Raw genomic sequence first — 25,296 nt, 5'->3', positions numbered from 1 at the left:
GTACAACTTGCTCCATCTGTATATTAAAACTGATACCTTTTGGACAATCCATTTTCTTATGGAAAATGCTCATTTACAGAGACATAAGTACCATCTAATAAAGCCCCAGACACACTAGGCAATATTATAAATAATATCGCTCAGAAGGGGCTTTTTGAGCAGTATTATTCACAATATCATCTAGTGTACACTCAATATCATTAACTACTCCTTCCTCGTCCTGCATGTTCAGGTGAGGGAGGTCCTCGTTAATGACAGCCATGCTTCAGCATGGCCGTCACTTCCCCCGCCGTTGCTCCTTGTCCTGCCGGCATTGGAAGTGTGTATTCACTTGCCAACGCCAATATCTGTGTTGGCGGAGAGTTGGCTAGTGTGTAGGTGGCTTTAGAAAGAGAGACAATGGATTACTGAATAGCTTTATACATAAAAGCAGGTTTTGTGTCCCTTGTTGGAGAAAGTGCTACACTTGATGAATCCTTTCTTAGACATTGATTAATGCGATTTAGTTAATGTAATAAAGAACAGTTTGTGTGCCTTCTAGTTATGTATCATTTATGAGATCTATGCAGTTTTACTCTGACACTTCATTATATAAGCAGCTTACAGTATGTATGTCCACTAATAAATTGATTTTCTTTCCTGTTTTTTTTTATTTGACAAAATCTCAGTTGTTTCCCATTAAAAAATAGATAATCACTAATGTTTGCAAAAATGTCAGCTGTATAATAATATGCTGCATGTTTGTGTTATTTTTGTATTTTTACATAAACATGCAGCTTATTACCAGTTACATTTTTCAGTATTAACAATTGCAGAAATCATGTTATAGCAGTGTAATGTACTATATTGTAGGTTTATGCTTTTAGTTTGCCCACAGCAATATTTAGTAAAGTAACTTAGATGCTGCATGTTCAAATCACATTGCAGGAAACCATTGTGCTTTTAAGTCCTGTGCATGTTGGCAGTGATAAATGTGATTCCAAACCAGACACAGTTTGTTGTCTTATCAGAGAGAGAGATATAGTGCAGATATGGCCTTATAGCTTGTATCGACCATTTAACCTCTGCAAGCACAGCAATCTGAACACCACTAAACAAGTAATGCTAGGTTTGCTGACCTGCCACCGGGGCTGTACAATGAAAAGCGGCATTGCTTTTGGTTTACAATTTTGAAAACAAAATATACACTGAAATATTTGAGCACTGAAGAAATGCAACACTTTAGGCAAATTTACTGAAATGGGAGTTCTATTGAAGAGGGGATGTTGACCATTTAAATTCTAATACTACTTTATTTAGGGGTTAATTCAGACCTGCTCGCTAGGCTGCATTTATTCAGGTTAATGCTCAACGCATCCCGAATTGCCTCACTACGCAGCGAGCAGATGTGTACGCTTACACATACTGTTCGCAAGCGCCAGCACAATGGGTAGAAAATAATTTTTCCTCTGCACACAGCCAAAAGGAAGCCCAGGACTTACCTTTTTAAGGCTGAATGGTTTTCTGCATATTGGGGGCTGACGTGAAGTCAGCCATCTGTCCCGAGCAAGCAGGGGAATGCTCAGCATATCTATGGGTGTGCCCATGAAAGGCAGGTGTCCACCCCGGAACGCCCCCTGCCTGTCAATCAGGCAGCGAGCTCCCCGGCAAATGAAAATTTTGCCAAAGGCACTCACAGCGGGGGTCTGCACGTGCGCATTAGCAGACCCCCACATTGACAGAGGGGCCCGAATTTGCTGCTCTACGAGGAGGTCTGAATTGGCCTCTTAGCACGTTCTAGAAGATTAAAAATAGTCTAGTAAGCCCACTCAAAGCAATTGCTTTGAAAGCCAATCTGCTACCTTATAATTGCCTCTGTGCATGCGTGATAGAAAAATGTAGCTTCACTCGCTGCCAACAGATGGCAGTGTTTTGGAGACACACAGACACTATAGACATATGTATATTTATATATAGTTAGATATATATGTGTTTGAAGACAGGTGGCATTGAGGAAAGTCAGTATGACTGTTGTGTACTACCATCTTTCAAACAACGCCGTACCAAATTTCAGATTGATTCATAGGTTAGGTTTTTTTTCCGTCACCGCAATGCACCAGCTCCCTCATCCGGAATTGTGGCCAAATTGCATGCTAGTTACAGTGAAGCCAGAGCAGTCTCAGATTGCATCTGGCTTCACTTAGACAGAGAACAATGGCAGATTTTCCTGGGGGGCTGCTGTACAGTAATAATAATCATAAAAGTTACGTAACTTTCTCTTTTTTATTCCTAAAGGCCCATACACACTGGGTGATTTTGAGTTGAAAGCAGCTCAGTTTTGCTGTTTGAGCTGCTTTCAGGTCAAAAGGTGCCCAGTGTGTATGGGCAGGTGATGAGCGCTGATGCTTGGCAGGGGGAAAATCGCTCAGTGTGTACACACTGAGCAATTTTCAGCCCAGCGATTTTAGCAATCATCGCTGTGCATACACGTGGAGCAAAACAAGCAGTGTGTATCCACCTTAATGTTTTACCCATAAACAACTGAATAATGTATAATAACTAACTTTTCAAATGTTATCACATTTGATCTGCAGTATTAAAAGCTGTATTATTTGCTCCTGTCAATGAGCGGGCAGGACCCCCTAGGCGCCTGTTGTGACACCACTGGTCATTTATACCTCCATAACTGAATGCTTTACAAATGTGACCTTTTCTAAAAGTGAATTATTCAGATTCTACTATAGTACTATGTCACCATGTTTTCATTATTGGCAAATACAAGTAACATTTTCAAATGTGTCCCCATGTGTTTTGGAGATGGAAATACCTTTACATTCTATTACTACACTGTTAATTGTAGCCTAAATCTAAACTAAATGGGTAATAAGACTAGTAATCTTAATGTTAACTTCCAGAAATGCGCCGAGCATTACATATAAAAACAAAATTATATAAAATTGAGAAAAGCGCATGTCGTTCTTTTGATTGTCAACTAGTAGTGGTCGACCTTTTGACTGTCAACTTAGACACTGTTGACCTAATGACCACATTCCCTACCACCCTCCTCGAGAGAATACAGACCGCATTAGGTTTCCCTAATTCATGGTTTTTATCCCCTTAGTTTCAGTAAACAGCGGGCACTCCATGGATTTCACAAAGAATTATATAGCTTACTGTAAATAGTATAATCTGCAACAATAGTAGTTACCAACATTTCAATTCTGCACAGGGTGTTTTTCTCAATGGTGAAATGTAATTAATGAATTACACTTCTTTTGCATGAAAGCAAATAGTAAATCATATATATTGATAGACCATACAGGCATGCTGTATATATTCAGTGGTAAAGAAAACAGTCTGGTGAAACATTAGTCCCCATTGAAATGATGGTTTAATAGTACAACAAATAAGATCAAGAAGCAATCCCAAAACATCAAAGTAGTAGTCATTAGAAAAATCTATACCAGGGCATGGTTACATACATAACTGATACAAATAGCAGGCAATCATGACCAGGCAGATGGTCAAGATGTAATAATTCTACATAAATAAATACATCCAAATCTAGAGCTTACTTAAAACAAATTCCTTGTGAAGTCTCACAATAAATCAAGACCGTTGCCGATGTAAATACTAAGTAGTACTTTAGGTTCTAGATATTTGGTTTTGCAAGCATAGTATTTATATTGTACAGTATATGCTGGTTAAAGCAATGGGGAATATTACTCTTGTTTTTTTTAATAAGATTAAAACATAACGTTAATGTTTTTTCCCTTATAAAATACACTCCTCCTCAAAATGACTTCTCCTAAGAACCCCCCAAATTTTTTTCTTACAAAAAGTTATTCCTGGTAAATAACTCCATCCCAAAATCAGAAAAATTCTGTGGTCACTAAGTGGATAAATCTAAGTAAGCAAAATATCCAACAACAAAGAATAGACATACGAATGTTTGGTCCAGTCTCCATTCTGCCATTTGTTTCCTACTTACAATAATTAATTTAGATTAATCAGGCCTGCAGTGATTAAAGGGAGATCCCTTTTTTGTGTGGTACTGTGCAATGTATTTCTTATCCTGATCATATTATATAGACATTATACTCAATAGAGTTGATGCTTTTACGAGCCATCACATTTAGCCAGCATGTGGCAATCCTCTGTCATGTGCACTGTTCTACCTCTAATTGGATATATCTTTTGTTAATAAACAAAGCAAGGAAGATTCTGAGCATTATTTATGTATACAGTACATTCTGCAAGTTCTTAATACATCAAAGATGGCTTTGTTTATCCTCTACGGAGAGCCTTTGCCTGAATGCAGTTAACTTATTAAAATGCATCTAAATGCTTCTATCAAGCATGCTAATTAATATTTTTTATTAAAAAAATAAAAAAAAACACAAACAGTCTGAGTCACTTTGACCCTGTGAGGACTAATTATCCCTGTTACAGAGAATGGTTGGTTTACCTTAATTAGGTTTGTATCGGTGGCTGTCATTGATGGCTTACGCATTGGTTCACTAGGGGGTATCACTAAGGCTTGAAATGTAAGACATTTAGTGCATGAATAAGCTGTGCATTGTTTCTTGTCACTAGAGTAATAGACAGCGAATAGTCAAGTCACACTGGGCAAAATGTAGAGAAGAGAGCATCAGTACTTGCCAATCTTTCTCTTTCCACTTCAGTAGAGACACAGGGATGAAAATAAAATTGTAGCGGTAGCACTGCGATGAGCCATGCTGGCAACAAAGCAAACAGCTCATTTCATGAGGACCAATTTAGAGGTGGCAAGCATTATCAAAGCACAGCTGTTCTAATAAAGGTACCTCACTAAACCACACAAAGAGACGTTTCTCACTTTCTGCCATTACATAAACTTAAACAGATGAAAATAGACAATGGGTCTTCCAGGAAAAGCTGATCCTCTGAGTGTATGGCGGATTTGTTTGGCAGAATCAGTATAAAATAGTGCTACAAAAAATCCATTGCAAGGTCTACTTCAGAATGACAGGTGGAATTTCTACTCCGTGTAGTTTAATAAATTATTCAAGTAAAAGATCCGCTAGTCCTCTCCTGAGCAATCAAGGAGAGACTCAGAGACTTTTAAGAGTTTTTCAGCTTGTCCTTTACCATTTCCGCAATGTGTTAGATGTCTATCCAGGTAGCAAGCCAATGTTTCATCAAGGTAAAACCAATTCTGAGGGAGCTGTCTTAAACAATCCACGCAGCATATCCCTTTCCATGACCCTTATCTGCCCGACAGCCGTTTCGGGGAGAACCACCTCCTTCATCAAGGGCATAAGGTTAACTAAGTCAGCCCGTGACTATAGTAGGGGACAGGGTGCCTGCCAAAATTAAATTAAACAACACCTGCCTCCTACCATCTTACACTGCTGCATGTGAGGGTGGGAGGCAGCGGGAGAGGTGCCTCCCTCTGTTAACATTAAAACACCGGGCAGCGGGGGGGGGGGGGGGGGCGGGTAGGGGAGGGGAGGGCAGGGTGCAGCAATGGGCTGTAAAAGCCCATTGAAAATGTTTCTAGATTAATACATAAAAAAGAAACCTGATATAAATGCAGTGCATTTGTGTTTTTTTTTTTTTACTGCATAAGCAAAGTAATTTTACAATTTTCATTAATGCCACAATTGGTTCCATTGTAAATTAGTTTTATTGTATACCTTTTGTCTGTCCTTTTTTGTTGAATATATATATATATATATATATATATATATATAGATAGATAGAAGAAGAAATGCAGCGGCACTCATGGACTTGTGAAAAAGAATTGCTTCTTTATTGTAGTATTTCTACGTTTCGGTTTGTCTCCAAACCTTCATCAGGAAGGAAATATATATATATAGAAACAGGGGTGGGGATCCGGCTCTCCCTGTAAAAGTCTGCTGCCGCGCTGGGTGCCCACTTCAATGTGGTAGTACAGGGTTTAGGGCAGGGCTGGACAACACCGGCCCTCCAGATGTTAATGAACTACACATCCCAGAATGCCATGCATCAGTTTCAGCATGGCCACATAGCAAAACTAAGGCAAAGCATCCTGGGCTGTGTAGTTCATTAACATCTGGAGGCCCGGTGTTGCCCAGCCCTGGTTTAGGGGGTGGAAGTAGCACTCCAAGCGTCTTAGGAAAACGCTCTCAGTCAGTCATGGATATGACAACGTTTCATTGCTCTTTATTGAGCAATTTCTTCATGACCTGAAGAAATTGCTCAATAAAGAGCAATGAAACGTTGTCGTATCCATGACTGACTGAGAGTGTTTTCCTAAGATGCTTGGAGTGCTACTTCCACCCCCTAAACTATATATATATATATATATATATATATATATATATATATATATATATATATATATATATATATATATATAAAATTTGGAATTACTTAAATATTGGAATTAATTTAATATTTCAACAAATATTTAGACTATAGATTCCAAATATGTACACTGTTCATTAGTTTGCAAGATGGCCAGGTATAAATGTTTTTTATAGGTTTTGTGATGAATAAGTGCGTATAACTTATATGGGAAACTATAATATTTAATAGTAAGCTTTTTACCTGACTCTTTAATGGCCTAATACAGGCATGTCCAGACTATGGCCCTCCAGCTGTTGTGAAACTACAAGTCCCATCATGCCTTGCCACAGTTTTGCTATTAGGGCATGCTAAAACTGTGGCAAGGCATGATGGGACTTGTAGTTTCTCAAAAGCTGGAGGGCCACAGTTTGGACATGCCTGGCCTAATACTAAATATTAATTATACACATTTGGAATATTTACCCGTTCAATAACAGATAACAGTTTGGTACTGGTTGGACCCCCCCTTCCTGTATTTGTGTGTTTTTCTACAAAGTAAACATAAAATAAGAGTAATTTATTCCACTCTTCTACCAAAAGAAAGGTCCAAGGCTGTGATGAGTGGTGTGTGATGACAGGTGGCGGTATGGTAGATGCCCCAACAGTGCTCTTTTTCAGCTTGTGGGGCACCTTGTGAAGCACTCTGCTGCACCCAATGGTGCTCGGAACCTTAAAAGGGTGCTCCCTGCACTTATCCATCTTCCTATTATCTGTGTTTATTCAGTGTGTGTGTGTGTGTGTGTGTGTGTGTGTGTGTGTGTGTGTGTGTGTGTAGAGATGGGGGGGGGGGGGGGAATATGCTGGACCATGGCTTGTCTGTGTCTGCTGTGGTATTGTAAACTGCTATCCATCCTAAGACTTAAAAAAATTACAATATTTAAAACATTTATATTGTTATAATGTGAAAATGCCTGGTTGTGTTGACTGATGATTTCTGCTAAACTTATTTAAATATTTGCAATATAATGTCTCATTAATTATGAAGTGATAGTACTAATTTGTGCTTGCCTGCTAACAACACTGTAAGATGTATGTGGACAGTGCCGTGCTAGACAGGTGGGGCTCCGATTTTTCATTGTGCCTTTGTGTAAATAATGTCTGGGAACTGACAAAGTAGTCACGGATCAATGTCTAATAAGGAATACTGTTGTGAGCTACAGATTTTTCTCTAGAAGCATTAAATGTGTTTAGCTGTAGTTAAGTGTTGGGTTAAGTATTGTACATGATAAAAGACAGAATCCAAAGGGATTTTTAAAGGCTGATGATTGGCAGTGAAGGTAAATAAAATGTTTTAACCTACACATTAACCAATGGATTGTGACTAGAAAATTAAAATAAAGCAATGGTTCTGGCACTTACACAAACCCACTGCTATCAAACATAAAAGCCAGCTATGTTCATGCTCCTGCTGGTAATAACTATGTTGGGGGGTGGGGTTCAACGATTTCAGGAAGCACCCAATCATTTAAAAAAGTTGCCTTCAGTCTCAAATGAGTGTTTGTTTGTCTAACTGATAATGGAAGCCGCAGACATGAAAGTGTAGTTGTCGGCTGCTGTTCCATAAAGTCATTGATAAAATGGGAGTGCGGTACTGGGCTATGTCACAGCTGTACACCACATCCCCAGTGTTAGTAACATTATCCACCTATTAATGTAGGAAGCAGAAGCCAGGGTGCTTCTGAGGAGATTAATTCCTGCTTACCGTGCCCCGCTGCTTCAAAAAATGATAAAATGGAGAGTGATAAACCACCACCAATCAGCTCCTACCTGACATTTTTAAAACCGTTTCTGACATGGCAGGTAGGAACTGATTGGCTGGCTGTTTATCACTCTCCATTTTATCACATTTGAAGCTTAGTGCATCTGGCCCTTAGTGTTACAATTGTATTATTGCATCTGACAAAAGAAAAACCATGTATACTGTCTCATTCTAGCATAACTTGGTGACTTCATACAGAGTGCAATTTCAAAATTTATTGTAATGTGAGCTGACAGGGAGGAGTTGATCTATACTCAGAGGTGCATTGTGTTATGGCTGTGTTTTCAGAGTCACTGAAGTGGTTGCTTGCATAGGAGGCCATATGGAAAATCTAATCCTGCCATAGGGCTGATGCAAGTTACTGCATGATGTGCGACCAATGTTGGTATCTAAAGATGCCCAAAGTGAGCAGCTTAGTACTTGCACATGCAGACACGCTGATGTACTCCAGTGAAGGGCTTGTAGCATTTGAATAATGTCACACACCTGCAACCAGGAGAAGACACAGAGGCTGCTTCTTTCAACTCCGGGTCCTCCTCCCAAGCGTTTTATCAGGAGTGCAGTATCGAATATGTGTGGGAGAAATCTAACTGTGGGAAAATGAGCCAATTAAGGCATTGATTTTATTAACTATGTTAATATTTTGTTATGTAACTGGACAGTCTATGTGGTGAGGGTTCGTTATTTTGCAGTCTGCTTGTTCTCAGTGTCTGAATTCATTTTATCATAGCTGCCATTATGTCAAGATTGTCAGTATGTTGAACCTACAAATTTTAATGCCGTTATCATTGCCACCAACGACAATGTGACTGAATTCATGTAGTAAATTAATTAATCTCCTCAGAAGCACCCTGGCTTCTGCTTCCTACATTAACACACGGGGCAATATGATCGCTAGCAATATAGTGCTCAGCAATCATATTGCTCAGTGTCCCGTTTTCATCTGCGACCAGAGATGGTCGCAGATGAAAATGTCACACTGCCGGGAGAAGGAGCAGGGGAAGTCGCTGGTCAGAGGAGCATGCTCCTACGACCAGCGACCATTCAGGGGCTGAAAACGGGAGCGCGCACCCGGCGATTTATCACACACTCCAATCACTGGCAATATGGTCGCTCAGCGACCATATTTCCTGTGAGATTTGCAATAATCGCCCCCCGTGTGTATGCACCTTTAGATTAGCAGGGTAGAGGGCAGCCTGAAATGGTTGTAGAGTCATTTTTAAGTACAGTAATGGAGGGGATATATGACGTTATGACCGAGTAAACCATACATACTGTACCTTTCAAAAAGTATTTTCTGTTTTTTTTTTTAGTTCATTTCCTTTACTTGCTAGAAGGTATAGGGAAACCGCGGAGTGAAACACAAGAGCAAAATCTTTGGAAGTTAGAGAAACATGTGCAAGGCAGCATATAATGTATTGTCTATAGAGAACATCATTGAATAAGTGGTCTTTGTTCTAAACCCTGGAGAGTGATAAAGTAGCAGCAAATTTGTTTCTTTCAGTCATGTTACAGGCTGTGTTTAAAAAAAAATGACATGAGCTGGTTGTTGGTAGTTTACCATATCTCCATCCATTTTATATCATGCCAAGGGTTAGTGCATAGACCTCCCAAGTATAAGGGTGGAGTAGTCTGCTCTAGTTGGAAAATAAAAAAAAGTCCATTAAAAATTACATCTCAGTTGAGATGTGCCTATGTTGGTAGGCATTGGCTAGTGATTAAACTTGTAGCACACAATTGACCCCTTTTAGCATATACAGTAGCGTGTTATTTGGCAGAATGGAAGGATTTAATCTACCAAACCCAAAGGAGCCAGAACCACAGTAATCCTATTTATCAGGATCTGCTCTGTTGTCCCAATACACACTCTGATGGTAATCTCAGCGAGAAAACCTTGCGCAACTTCTCTAATTAATACATCTTTCCAGGCCTCCACCAGTGGAAAGGATGCATCTGTAAGTTTTCCTGCCCCAGCATTGTTGCTGCAACAAAAATAATCTCTTCATGATTTGTTCTTTATCAAATAAACTCCACATCCAACTCCAGAAAGTCTGCATGTGCTTAGCAGCTTTTTCTATGTACACCGCCACTTCTCAACAAACAGCACATAGCCGAAAGGGTGCCTGGGGAGAATGATGACCAATGACTCTAGGAAACGGTTTAGAAACAAAGATATTATTTTGAAATATACTCAAGTATGCTTTTATCACACTGGTTTACTCAACACCAATAAAAGGTACTCCATTTAAACCGGAATGTTTTCTATAGTATTGTATTTTGTTTTTCTCAACAGCAATTTGACTAGTTCCTACCTGACATACTTAGGGTGTTATGTAATCTAATATGTAATTACATATATTAATATGCTTTTAGAGGGTGGTGGTAGCTACTTTCTTTCAAGGATGACCTCTGTCGCAGTGTCATATGTACTATAAAATCCTCCCTATGAAAATGAAATAGTTACCCATCATGTGTTTTATTCATACATTTTATATAACAATCAACAATTGGGATGCCACCCAATACATTTTAATTTTACAAATCTTGTAGACTCACTTATGACTTTTTTGATCTCGTGTAGAACTACATCAGTAAAACATATTGGAGACGTTCCAGTTGTGTGTTTGTTAATGAGCACTTAACTACTTTACATTAAATCCTCAGTGAATAGGGAGTCACAGCTGGGCAAATTTATGATAATGGGGTAGATGTATTAAGCCAGTGGTTCCCAACCCTGGTCCTCAAGTACCCCCAAAGTGCATGTTTTCCAGGTCTCCACACAGAATCACAAGTGACATAATTAGCTCCACCTGTGGATCTTTTAAAATGTGTCTGAATAATGAGTGCACCTGCTGGGTGACCTGGAAAACGTGCACTGTTGGGGGTACTTGAGGACCAGGGTTGGGAACCAGTGTATTAAGCCTTAACAAGAGATAAATGCAACAGTGATAAAGAGAGATAAATGTCCAGCCAATCAGCTGCTTACCGACTTTTTTCAAACACAGCCTGTAACGTGGCAGTTAGCAGGTGATTGGCTGGATGTTTATCTCTCTTTATCACCCTTGCATTTATCTCTTGTTAAGGCTTAATACATCTGCTCCAATGTTTCTAGGATTGAACTAATTTTTTGAAAAATAATAAAAATTCCGGTAGGAAATCAGTTGATGTTCCCCTCTATAAACAAAAAATAAAAAAAATACATATATAATGTGAAATTGGTTATGGTAGATAAAGAAGGAAAAGAATCATCCAACAGTATTTAAAGTTATTAGACACTATGAGGTAATGTATATTACTACTTAAAGATGTAGCCATACTCATCGTGGCTACAATGCAGCTGCTGGTGCCAGTTTGGTGCAGCAAGTCACACCAGCAACTCAGGGTGCCAGCCCAATGTATTGGTAATGCAACTACGATGCAACTCTGCATATGAGCACATGCACCATACATTTTGCACCCGTAGTGCAATGTAGCCAGGGTCAGTATGGAAATGGCTGTATCTAGGTAGCATTGTTGCCTACAGCCAGCGGGATCTTTGGGCTAAGGGTCTCTTGGTGCACAAAAATGCCCTCTGAAAAAGTGGTGTGGCCTCACATGTGTGAGGTAAGGTATGGCCTGACTGCCCCACCCATTTTTTCATCACTTCGCAGTCTCCAGAGACTTGTTTGGCTGCACTATCAGCTCTTACTTTGTAACTGGAGCCAAGAGAACACAATGTCAATGAGTAAGTCAGCATTTTGGTGTCACTTCACGAAGGGTGATACCCAGTTGCAGCCCTCAACATCTAATGATGCTGTTGCCTTCTCTACTCAAGAACCTCTTCGGTTATTCCTCCCTCTTGTGATTGTTATTATGGAGGCTCCTACAACCAAAAACATGTTACTAAAGTTTTCACCTTTATCACAGAACAGAATAAGGTGAATATTGTGTTAAATCTGAAGAATTAGACCTGCTATCATGGGAAGATACGTGTAAATGAGAAAGCTAATGTAACGTAGCTTAAGGCTCTGTTTGATGGTACACCGATGTAATGACATGCCTGGTGTTGATATTGCTGGCAGGCGTTAATTTGCAGAGCAGATATTACTCATTAACAATCTCCATTTAGAGAATAAGGAATGAACACTTGAGTCATGGTAATATTTTATCTTAGCTGATATGATTTATGTGGCATCATAAATTACCAGATTCTAGAGATACTATCACTGCTAATTATGAGAAAAACATGGCTTGTATTTATTTTTAATTATATGTTTTGCACAGCTGAGCACTTCATTAATATATATTACATTTTATTATGGTTAATTGAAAACACCATGGGCCTTATTTTGGTTCATTCTTTCTGACAAAATCCTTCTTAGATGGGCAAAACCATGCACTGCAGGTGGGGCAGGTGTTACTTGTGCAGAGAGAATTAGATTTGGGCGGGGTTTTACTTCAAAGTGAGATCTATATTGCAGTGTAAAAATAAAGCAGTCAGTATTTTCCCTGCACAGAAACAAAATTACTCACCCAAATCTAACTCTCTCTGCACATGTTACATCTGCCCCCCCTGCAGTGCACATGGTTTTGTCCATCTAAGAAGGATTTTGTCAGAAAGAATGAACCAAAATAAGGCCCCATGTAACAAAACTTGTATATTTTTGTTCATGACTTATTTGGTGCTTATAAACCTAAGAATGTGTGTGCCACAAATAAAATGATGCAATACAGTATGCCAGGAACAGGCACAGTAACATTAAAGCTAAACTGATCTTTATACTGTAGGACAGTTCTAGACCCTTAAACCAGATAATAGCAATGGAGTATTCCCTACATCAGCAATGTACTCAATTTTGTGTTATTAAAATAAGATATTCAGTCAAACATGCCTATAGAAATGAATTTTATTCCCATTTTACATTTGGCTTACGAAGTTGTTTCAGGAAACCATTTCATTTTTCTACTTTTTATTATTGCCATCAAGGCTAAGCAAGTATTCATTTATTTATTCACCATAGACCTTGTACATTGATCTGTGGCTTTCAAATTCAATTTATATCATGGAATAATTCTACAAGCATGTTTAGTCACTTTATGGATACATTGTGTTAGTCAGCTTGCCCTAAATGTCCGTCATCAGGCACATTAATCATCTTTTGTAAGTATCCAAGCAATCATCTCCGTGTTACAAAGGCAAGTTCAGAAATGATGTTTGGAGCCACTAGAAAAGTAAAAAAAAAAAAGGCAACTCTTTCATGAGTTTTGACAATAAAACAAAATATCAATTTTACCATATCTATTTAGTGCATTTTGTGTGAACCAGTTCGGTGTTAAGCCGGAAACATTTTAAGCTCTAAAGATTTGACTCCTCTTTTCTGCGGTAAATGTAATGCAGGCAATTTGTGTGTTTGGATATATTACTTTTATACCTACTGTCTGCTAATCAGTGATACAATGTCCGTTGACAGATGTTTAAGCGGTGTTACATATTAGGGTAAAAGGGCAATGAGAAAGTTGAGGTGAACAGGAATAACACTTTCATTGCCACAGATGTAGACGCAATATAACGTACTGTAGGAAACTACTTATTTAGAATCTATTATGTCTATTCACTAAACCTCTGAGAGCGATAAAGTGCAAACCCACCAGCTCCTGTCATTTTTCAAACACAGCCTGTAACATTGTAGTTAGGAGCTGATTGCCCGGTCTCTCCACTTTATCGCTCTCCATGGCTTAGTAAATAGACCCCTGTGTCTGCTTTTCTGCTCTCAAAATGTTCTAAGCCACTGGCAGCAGTCTGGAGTACTTTCTGACCAGAACTAAGCTGGACTCTCATAAATATATATTTGTGGGAGTTGCACCTTTAATTTAAAATGTGCAAAATGTTGCAATTTTCTACACGGCAAAATGCTTTTCAGGCAGGCATACTGTAGGCAACTATGCTTCAGGCTGTAACATACTTATTTACTCTCCCAGAACATACAGGACACTTCAGAATGTAACTGTGAGTCCCCTGTGCTCCCTGAAGAGTAGGTGGCCCTCACACCTACTGCTTTGTGAAATGGGCAGAATTGGGAAATAATACCGGGCATTGTGGTCCAAAAGAATCACATTATTTTGGCCCTGCCTCCTCTTCATAGATATGCAAGCATTTATGAGATTATAAGAGTCAGTAAGTTTGGGTGGTACGCATCTTGTAGAGTTGAATGACTCTATCTGGGCAGCAATCAGTGCTGAATTTCCCACTAGGCACATAGCTAGAGCAATCACTTGTTATGAGGTGGCACATGGTGGTTCATTTAATTACTTTCAGACCAAAATTAACCAGTAACTGCAAAATATTCCACTCTGCTGGACCATATGGCATCTTGAATGGAGTACAGTATAAACAGATAGAACATGTAGAAATAATAACATGTCTTATATAATTGTTTTAAATTGGTAATTCTTAAACGAGGGCTTATAACCAATCATTGAGAGTAATCAAGTTACTGAGATAGGGGGGTTCAGACTATCAGAATAAGGCTGGTGAAAACATGCTCTGAAATCTATAATGGCTACTTTCATAAATGGATGGCTGAACTCTAAATATGGCATTTACAGTATTTGAGCCATATTTTCTGATGTAACTCTGAATCAGGTGCTATTGTATGCATGAATCCCATTCAAAATGATTTGGAAAATAGACACTTTGCAGCAAACACGCCTTCTCTACTAGTGTTCACTCTAGGGTATTTTTACGGAAGGGTGCTGACCACCGGCAGGGCATTTTTTCAATCAAGAGGGCACATTTTATTTTAGAAATTTACATTTGACACAAAAAAGAACCCTGCATACAGTATATAAAAAATTGCACACTGCATTAGGGTTACGCCTATTAAACATGGTCATACTCTGCTATGCCCGTTACATATTCTGTCTTAATGACAATTACACATTATGGCACACACTGTAATGCCTCTTACACATCATACCACACACCATAATGCCCATTACACATGATGGAATACACCGAAAGTTGTTAGTGGCATGTCAGCGCAGTGAGGGCAGGGTAAGGGAGCACAGTGGCCAAACACTAAAAGGATGGTGCATTTTTAGGTTTTTTAAAAAGGTCAGGGTGCGGCACCCTGAAAAAAATAAGTTAAGGCGGGAACACTAGTATGTTTAAATGCCTTTATGTATTACATGCAGTTATAATCACAGTAAAAAACAGACAAAAGATAACTTAAATAAGAAAAAAGATTATATTAAACATCTCAACAGAGAAAGAGCTATACAAATGTACTAAATTGCCCAGAATGTCCCCACAAGTCATATAAACATCCGGTAAATTACAACATTGTCAAACTATAGTACTTTACTGTACTTTAAATTAAATCTTTTATTTGCCTGATTTTTTTGGGCTACATAAATGAGTTCTGGCCAATATTACAGTTTTTCAAATTTAGAATAAAACCAGAACAACATTTTCATCGTTCTAAAAACAGCAAAAGCATATAGTGCATTTACGTAGTTAAAAGAAGAAATGTACTTTGTACACAGTACGCTCCTATTTTATAAGACCACTAATGGGTTATGATAAACTGGCCTCATAGTGTGATAGAAATTGTTTAATTAAATAAGCCTGTGGTTGAGCGTTTGTTTTCTGTTTGCCTTCTGTCCATAATTTCCCACTTAGAGAGGGAAGCTGTGGTTTGTTCCAGGCATATCATCCAAACCTCCAACGCTGATTTAAATCATAATAGAAAAGTGTTATTTATTGTCAGTAGGATTTACCAAGGTGCTTTGAGACTTTGATAAGGGAAATCTCTCATAATGATCCTATTGAAGTCTATAAACTCTCTGTGTGTAGTCTAAGTTTAGAAACTTGCATTATTTACTTGTCTAGATCAGTGGTTCCCAACCCTGGTCCTCAAGTACCCCCAACAGTGCACGTTTTCCAGGTCACCCAGCAGGTGCACAGATTATTCAGGCACATTTTAAAAGATCCACAGGTGGAGCTAATTACTTCACTTGTGATTCTGTGTGGAGACCTGGAAAACGTCCATTGTTGGGTGTACTTGAGGACCAGGGTTGGGAACCACCCTGGAAAACGTGCACTGTTGAGCGTACTTGAAGACCAGGGTTGAGAACCACTGGTCTAGATGAAATGACTACAGCATTATATTGTCGAATTTTAAGATTGAGACTCTGGTGAACTAGGATAAATCATTACTGTAAACAACATAATGTCCTTTGATATACCATTGTACAGCAAGATATCAAGTACTGTAAGCTCACTATTGATTGTACTGAATTGCTATTAAGACAACATGTGCGTAAAAGTAGAGAAACCCAAAGTCACCCATTGTGTGACCATGTTGACATGCATAATGATGAGATGACCTTGTCAGCATAGTTCAACATTTTGACATTCTCAGAATGTCAATTTGTTCTCAATGTCGACATATGAAATGTCTCCAGGAAAAATGTTCACATTCTTGGAATGCCAACTGTTAGTTAGGGGACACTTGGAGGATTGGGGATAAACTGCATGGGGGAGGTTAGGGTTAAGCACTAGGGGAAGGAAAGGGGAGGGGTTAGGGATAAAACACTACTGATTCACCAGTCAGGAACTGCTGCTCACATAATTGCCAGGACCTGGAACAAGAGGCTGGAGAAGCTTTTGTCTCCAGGACCAGGTAAGTGACAACTGGGATACCAGGGTTGTTATGTCAATATTCTATTTTGATGAATGTCGAAATCATCACTGTTGACAGCTTAAGAATGTTGGCATTTCAACCATGTCTCCATAACATATGACAATGATATACTGTACAGCACCCCAATATCTTTTTGTCCATAGAATCCATTGAAAAATCTCTGAAAAGAGTTGTTACGGATGTCAGGAACTTTAGGATATGCACCATAGAACCCTGCATATTTTTACTGCTGAAATGTGCCAAGTCCATAAAGCTAAAATCACTCTACAGTATTTTCTCTTATTTTATGCAGCATATCTGTAAACTGACGACAGTCACATCTGTATTATTTAGTAAAAACAAGATGTTAATGATCTAGTCCTGGCCCTTGCCCTAATGTACTCATAGGCATAGGCCATAATGTACTCAGTCGGATTTGGGTTGATTTCTCCCGATCCCAAAGATTTCTCGGCCCGAATCAGATGCATTTTGCGGTACCATGCGCATCGGACCTGAGCCGAAGGTCGGATCTGCTGCCCATCTGACCTCCAACTCGGGCCCCCCTCCCGGTGGTGGGGAACTGGGTTGCATGCAATACCTTGCATGTGAAAGGACTGCATGCAAAGTATGACATGCGATCATGCCACCTGTGAAGGTCCCGGGTGGTTCAAGGGGGTCCGATGGCCGTACACTGCTGTGATACATCGCAGCAGTGTATAGCCACCTTTACAGTCGCACAGCAAGAACAGTGCTGTACTATGCATGATTTAAAGTGCATCTGCGCGTTTAAGCCTTTTTTTTTATGTATTTTCCAGATATGCTTGATTATTCAATGATTAATTTAGACATAATTAAAATTCATTTTCCTTATATTGCATGAAAAAAAGTATGTGCTTCATTTTAAACAAATTTTTTATTAGTTTTTTTTTTTCAGTTTTGCTGCAATAGTATGTATTCTTTGGTTTTCTATGATAAAAAAAAAAAAGATTTATGTATGTTTGAAATGTAAATGGCCAAAGAAGAACATTAAAGATGAGTCTTCTTAGTAGTATACTGTGTGGCATTTATGTTTTTAAGAACTACAAGCACATTTAGAAGCCAAAAGCATAAAGGTAAACATGATAATTCTCCTATCAGAGTGTGCTTAATACAGGATTACCACAGGTTTAGCTTCACCGAAATTCTCTTATGGACTGAAGGAATGTCATACACAGATAATGTCTAATGATTTTTATGGGTATAGGCAGGGGGCTTGATGGTCAGATTTGGAATGGTCTTTTCTGTTTTATTAACCCACTTCACCAAGCCATTGTACACAAAATAAAATGACAACCGGGCTCTACTAGATGGGGTGGGGGCTATGGAGGATATTTTTCCTGGCCTCTGACTGGCAGGGGACCTCAATATTTTGAGTTATTGTTTTTCTGGCTTTTTCATTTGTCTTTATATGTACCAGTTTGCTAATTTGGCAATTTCCAAGAAATAAAAGTTCAAGCCTAGTGACTAAACTAGAAAAGCAATTCTAATGCGAGATCTCCAATAATTCAGTAACATCAGGATAGGTATACATTACTTTATTAGTACATTTTAATTTACGCATGAAAATAAATCTAAAATATATTTTAAATATATTTTGAATGTATTTTGATTTTTGTTTGTTTTTTTCAGAAAGAGGGGGTGGCTGCCTTTTTTATGTGGGTTTCCCGAGGCATCTATGAACCTGACAAAAGGGCTTGTACTCACCTTACTTTTCAAGAGATAAGGGACCATAAATGTTACTAAAAGTGCTATCAACGCAACAATTGGGAGAAGTTTTAGATGCCATACGACTGAAAATCGTGGGCGCCGTGCTAGGAAACAAGTACCAAATTGTTATTAGGACTCATACTTTATGCCTCCTTTTGTTTTTCTCAATTTTCACCTGACGGTGTAGTTCTTAAATAGATGTATAAAACAGTTGAATGATCATAATTGTATTATCAGAATATGATTAACTTGCTGAAGGCATCCATCAACCACAAATTGCACCTTTATGCTACATTAATTTTCTGTTACTGTATACCAAATTATTTGTCAGTTAACATGAGACTCTAGATTAGTGATGGGCAATCAGGTACAATATGGCCCTCTTACTGTACTTTCATGTGGCCCTCATGGAGATACTGTATGAGATTACTCTAGTACTGAGAGTAAAGGCTTAATGCCTTTAATATCAGTTATATATTATAATAAGTTGAAGAGGATTTACGCTGTAATAACATATTAGACATGTTACTTGAAGATAAACATGTCTGACACTCAAATCTGACAATTCAGTGTCACTTCTGGGTCATCAGATTGTCATGCAAATTTTTGAAAGTCAGGTGAGGCCTTCAACCTGCACTGCAGTTCGCTGTTTTTTCAATCCGATCCACCAAATGAGGATTCTGATGATAAGCGGACACTGATGACCAGCAACCATCAGTTAATCAGGAAAATTTAACCTGTTGAAGATCCCAACCCTCGAGATAAAAGAGAATTGAGACTGTCCTAGAGCAGAATGCAGACTATGTGTAAGGCTGAAGTAGGCAAGTAGCACAATATAGCAGAAAGATTATGATCTGTCACTCTGTAGTGCTTACTGATTTATTAATTCGAAATGATGGAAAATGTCTGTCCATATGTGGCTCCTAAAAGAGAGCGTAACTTTGCAGCACATTAGTGCATAATCGGAACTTACTAAAACACCTTTACCTTGCTGTAATGAAGCAAGCACAAATTGTTATTATCTGCTGAGATGATGGCTGCTGCCATGGGAGAAGGGTCATGCCGGCACGGCATAATAAGCATCCGGGGTGCTGCACATAAGAGCTCAGCGGGCCCCGTGCGATTCTAAAACCACCTGTTGTATATCTCTGCTTTAGTTATTGCTTTCTTGTTCCTACAAGCATTTGCCAGATATAAACACAAAGATCCTACTCCCTGAAGCTGAATTCCAGATTATATTAACCTTTATCTGTCATGAGGCTTTCACTACACACTCTACATTCTCTGATCTTGTAAATATACTTTATTTGTGTTATTGCTCTGCATAACTGATTTACTTCATGAACCTTACTTAATAGGTTTTAAAATCAATCTGCCTCTTTCTTGTGTATTTATTTGGTTTTTAAAAACCCAACCCGCCTACATATTGATAAATCTGGCTTTGAATAAAAACCATGGGCTGTTAAATTACCTGTGCCAAACTTCTTTTAAGGCTCCAGGTGGTAATGAGTTATGGAAGGATGTTGCTTATGTCACAAAGAAAAAGGCTACACTGATAACTTACGTAGCCTAAATGTTATGCTATAAGGTCACAATATATGGAAAACCACAAAACCGCTATTTCCCACTGGCATTTCAACAAATCAATAGTAACTGCATATCCAGCATGTTCTTACCCAGCCACACAGCACAGCAACGGAACCTGAATATCAGTGTTGTCTAATAGTCTAAATAAAACTCATTTGTAAACTAATGAGTAAATGTGTTATTCCCCACAGTGCAATGCACATGCCTAATTATAATCCATACATTGCAATGTTTACTAAAAATGGCTTCAGGTTACTGAGATTTCTGTGCAGTAAAAAGAAACCTACAGTAAAATGTAGCTTTGTGGATGGCATAATACTGTAACACCAGCAAAGACTTATACAGGGACTTTCCCCGCCACTTTGTTTAATAGGACTAATCTGCCAGAAAACAATTATATATACCAGGGGCGAAACTACTGTCGGTGCAGATGGTGCAGTGCACCGGGGCCCAAGCCAGTTCATGGGGCCCACTGCCATCTGCACCGCATGCCGTCTTTTACGGTTTTTAACTTAATGTTCAGCTGTGTGGATCCGAGGCCTGTGGTGGGGAAACACGGATGAATAGAGGGGGGCGATCATAAGCTTTAAATCACTTCACTTCTGCCGTGTAGCAGTCCAGGTACTGGCAGTGTAGCGGCAGCCACATCATCATGTAGAGGAACTGTCTCCGCCTCCTTGTTCTTTCCGACAGCTCTGTCCCTGCTCGATATCTGGTGTGGGTTGAGCCTGGAGGCAGCGCAGACTGCTTAACTGAGAGTGGGCAATGAATAAGGTGATGGGAGTCTGGCCCTGCCGCTGGGAGCCCTCCCCTCTCACCAGGTCCTATCCCCCGCCGTCTTGCAGTGCAGGGGGTGCGCTTGGGATCTATGAGCTTTGGGGGTCCGCGGCCTCAGCATACAACCCTTGCTTGCATAAGAATTTTCATTTTTTTAATCATCGACTCAGTTTCCGGGTGCACAAGTGTACAAGCGGAAGCACCAGCAGCAGCACTGTGTATGTATGCCAGGGGAAGCCAGTAACAGGAAAAGTGATGGTGCTGATCCTCCCCCTCTTTGGCATTAACAGGGCACACTGTTACCACTGGGACCCGGAAAGCTGTTTTGGGGACTGTAACCCTCTGCCCGGGAGCCGGGGTGGAGCAGCACATGGGAGCATTTACAGGAGATTAGGAGCAGCAGTGCCTGGGGAGGCAGCAGCAGTGTAATGCCATGACAGCTCATAGGTGAGAACTTCCTTCTGCAGGTGCTCATGTGCTGTATGTGGGTAGAATGATGGTGTGTGTGTGTGGTGGGGATAGAGGTTATTGGGGGGAATTGTTGGTGGACACGAGCTGAAGTGCAGAATGTGTTTGGGGTAGTGGTAAATGGGGTGTTTGTAGGAGATTAGAATGAGTAGGGTATGTTGGGGGTAGAGGATATGGGGTGTATTTGGGAAAACAGGGGCAATAGGTTATGTAAGGGTAGAGGCGTATGTGAGTGGACATGGGGAGTAGTGTGTGTGTGGTGGGTATAGGGGTATGGAGACAGCTGTTAGGATGTGTATGTGGGCCGTGCAGTGGTGACAACTGGGTGGAGAAGTGCAGATGTGGAGGTTCAATGGTGACAGGGAGGTGACGGAGAGGTACAGTGGAGATACATAATCATTATACTACAGAGAGGGGGCCAGGGCCTGATAAACCAATTGGCGGATTAGGTTGCAGCCTAGATCGCTGGATCCTGGGGGGTGAGCAGCGCATGGCCACTCACCACCCATCGCCATGGCTCTGTGTGGTGTGCACTCAGCTCCTTGGCTGCTGAGGAGCTCAAACCAGTGCTGATGGACATCTGAAATATGGCTCCTGCCAACAAGCCTATCAAAGCCAGGTCAGGTAGCCACAGTTGGCAATTGGCTGCTGGACCACAAGCTCCAATTTGCTCACTAGCCTGCGCGATATCAAATGTCTATCGGTGATGGTATGAGCCATGCAGCAGCATAGAAACTGAGCACACAACACAGGGCCATGACGGTGAGCTCTCTCCTCCCCCTTATATGACACTAATATGGGAATTCTGTAAGGGGCACTAATGTGGAAAATGTTTAAGGCATTACTGGGGGAAATATGTGAAAGGGACATTACTTGGGGCATAATATATAACGGACATTATGTGTGTGACATAATGTGTAATGGCAATTATATGTGTGGCCTAATGTGTAATTAGCCTGTGTCACCCATTATACTCAGGGCGACCCAGGTTTAACCCTTCTTAAAACTTGGGTTGAAATGCCGGGTTGGTTTGCCCTGGTTATTCACTATGGTTCTTTCGCATCGTACCTCGACCCGTCAATAACCCGGGTTATAAATGCAATCTGAAAGGGGTATGAGGAGCTCTACCTGGCACAATATGTGCAATTCGCACTACTATGTGGTGTAATGTGAATAACGGATACTACTGTGTCACTATTATGTGTCCACGCAGCTTTCCTACAAAGCTGCTATATCCTAATTTTTTGTCGCCCGCCTACAGTGCACACTGTTCCTATTTTGAGTATGGGGTTGGGGGCAGAAAGCATTTTTTTGCACCTGGGCCCACATCTCGCTAGTTCCTGCTCTGATAAATACCTCAATTAAATATACCTCATAGTATGGACTGTGACATTTTTTGTTCCATCCCCATGGTTATGTTTTTTGTTATTGGAATCTCAGTAGCGCACGCAGGGGGGGGGGGGGTTCTGAGTACTCAGAAACCCCCCCAGGAGTCTAAGGATGCTAGCCTGAAAGCTGAGGATCTCCTCTTTCCAGGGGTACAAGAATTTTAAAAATCGTCCCTTGGGAACCGGAGATATCTGACTTCAAAGCAGTGGTCCCCATCCAAGCCTGTTAATTGCTCTTCCCAGTCAGATATTTAAGGTTCTGTCTGACTTAGAGTTTTTCTGAGGGTATATTCCAAAAGCTGGGACTCTCCCCCTTTGATGGACACTAATAGCTTGTCTCTACTGTTCCCAGAACCAGAGATATCAGCCTTCCAGCAGCTGGTTCTGCTCCAGCTCCACACACCTGGTATGTAGTTTTATATTCTCGTTGGCAGATTGCTCTGCCTCCTGAACTCTGATCCTCTAGTCCCTAGTACCATTTGGTAGGTGGGATTCTCTCGTTTTTAATTCCATTAAAATCGAATAAATCTAATTCCGGGAACTGGAGATATCTGCAGTCAAGCAAGCAGTCCTCCCACCAGAAACTCCACTATACCCCCCTCCTCTGCATATTAAACATCCTGTACAACCCTGGAAGTTATGTATCAGGGCCCCTTCATTCAGCCCAATGCCCCCTTCTCCCACCACATCTCCCACCATCTGTGCAGTAAAGGGGTAATTTGTGGAAATTACTGATCCAGGCCCTACATGCTGAGCGGTTGATATAATATCCCCTACCACCCGCGGGACATCAAAGCTTCCCCCACCCCTACCGCTGGAGGATAGGTAGGGGCCCCAATACATTGCTATGCCCAGGGGTCTACACTGCTGTTATTTATATATATATATATATATATATATATATATATATATACACACACACACACACACACACACACACACATATATGTGTGTGTGTGTGTGTGTATATATATATATATTTTATTATTAATATACATTTGGTACTGTATAGCTATAATACTTTAACTGACCCATATACTGGGTCACCTAAGTGTCCATCTCCGTGCTTTGCTCCGCCCCTCTGGAAACCCCCTTCTGAAAATCCTGCGTTTGCCCTTAGAATCTCGCTATGTTGGTGGTGTTGCTCTTGCTGCATACATCAGAAAGGGAAATCTACATTTGTGCATTTATATCCTATTAATAGTTTGAACTAACCCAGAGGTTCCCAAGCGAGGTCCTCAATGCACCCCAACGTTCCAGGTTTTAGGTATATCCATGGCTCAGCACAGATGGTTAAATCAGACTGACTGAGTTACTAATTAAGTCACCTGTGGCCAAGCATGGATATACTCAATACCTGGACCATTGGGGTGCCTTGAGGACCGCGTTTGGGAACCTCTGCACTAACCATTGGTTTCAAATTGATGGTTATTACATACCATCTATAGACACCTGTGGATGGATACAAAAAGCCATCCCTCGATTGGCAAATAATGACTTGCTATTAATTTAAAACCATTTAGCAGATATGCAAAATTTACATTAACCAATGCAACCAATCAGACACTTGCTTCCTTAATCTAACCCTATAACTACTTAATAAATGAAGAAGGTCAACCAATTTTGGAGTGCTACAGCTTGTATATATTTCTAATGATATTATTAAGGCTGTGTGTAGCATTGTTTAATCCATCTCTCCTATCCTGCATCTGATTGGATGTTTATTGGGTCTCTTTACTCATTTAATCTCTTTTGTAAGTCTTTGTAGAAGTAATAGAAATCTTCTGTTACTACTTCTTGTTAAAAATACCCATATATTCAATGATTTTCACTTGTAGATAGCGATATGAATAAAAATACTTTTTTTGTTTTAGTTGTCCTGATCAATAAAGGAAGAAATGTACAGTTGTATTCATTATTGTCAGTAAACACAGACTTTTGTGCACACAAGATGTGTGCCTCCCTGGAAGCGTCTGATATATCTTGATTCTAGTCTAGACCTGGAATCAACAAATCCAAATCAATACTAAAGTGTTGTTGCCTAATTTCCAGGACTGGTATTTATTTGTCTTGATAAGCTAGAGTCTGAAAGATCGGCAAAACAAATACAACAATAAAGGCACCACAGAAGCAAATGAAAAGCTTTAATGATCCAGCAGTAAAGTCTATGTATTTTAGGAAATATGGAGTTATCAGGCATGTAACACACATGAAAGTCCATGGTATGCCCATGCCACACGCATTAAAAAAAAAATAAGTTACCATAACGCCCCCCATGACAGCCCTGCAGAAGTACCTTAAAAAAAATGACATGGCGCCCATTTTTCTGGGACTTACTTGATACTTTTATGGCAAACAATGCAGTATATTATTTGTGCCGCTCGAGGGATATTTTTTCTATTCCTGTAGTGTAATTCCTAATGAAAAGCTTGCAGTACTGGTCACTGCGGGATGCCAGAAGTATGACTCTGTGTTCCACTATGTCCCATTAATTACCACAGCATGCATGGTGACAGCTAATGTCGTGTAACCTCACAAAAGTTGACTACATGATTGC

At 40.0% G+C, this 25,296-nt stretch overlaps 2 protein-coding genes across 4 annotated transcripts in view; one reads left to right on the top strand and one right to left on the bottom strand.

Moving 5' to 3' along the window:
- The window catches only part of IMMP2L (inner mitochondrial membrane peptidase subunit 2), a 990,168-nt gene that overhangs the window by 434,095 nt on the left and 530,777 nt on the right, over positions 1-25,296 (top strand). Inside the window, exon 4 of one of the 2 annotated variants that reach the window (XM_083182736.1) lies at positions 18,442-18,662. The exons of the other annotated variant lie outside the window; for it this stretch is intronic. Within the exon in view, the coding sequence (XP_083038862.1) occupies positions 18,442-18,535 (94 nt within the window). The 3' untranslated portion in view covers positions 18,536-18,662. Of the gene's footprint in view, positions 1-18,441; positions 18,663-25,296 lie in introns of those variants that run through there. 2 annotated transcript variants of the gene reach the window in all.
- The window catches only part of LRRN3 (leucine rich repeat neuronal 3), a 55,490-nt gene that overhangs the window by 10,641 nt on the left and 19,553 nt on the right, over positions 1-25,296 (bottom strand). The window lies entirely within an intron of this gene.

The sequence above is a fragment of the Crinia signifera genome, chromosome 4, assembly GCF_055691185.1.
Source record: "Crinia signifera chromosome 4, ASM5569118v1, whole genome shotgun sequence".
Lineage (NCBI taxonomy): Eukaryota > Metazoa > Chordata > Amphibia > Anura > Myobatrachidae > Crinia > Crinia signifera.
Note: the sequence above shows the minus strand (reverse complement) of the source record. Positions and strands in the feature narration are given on the sequence as shown.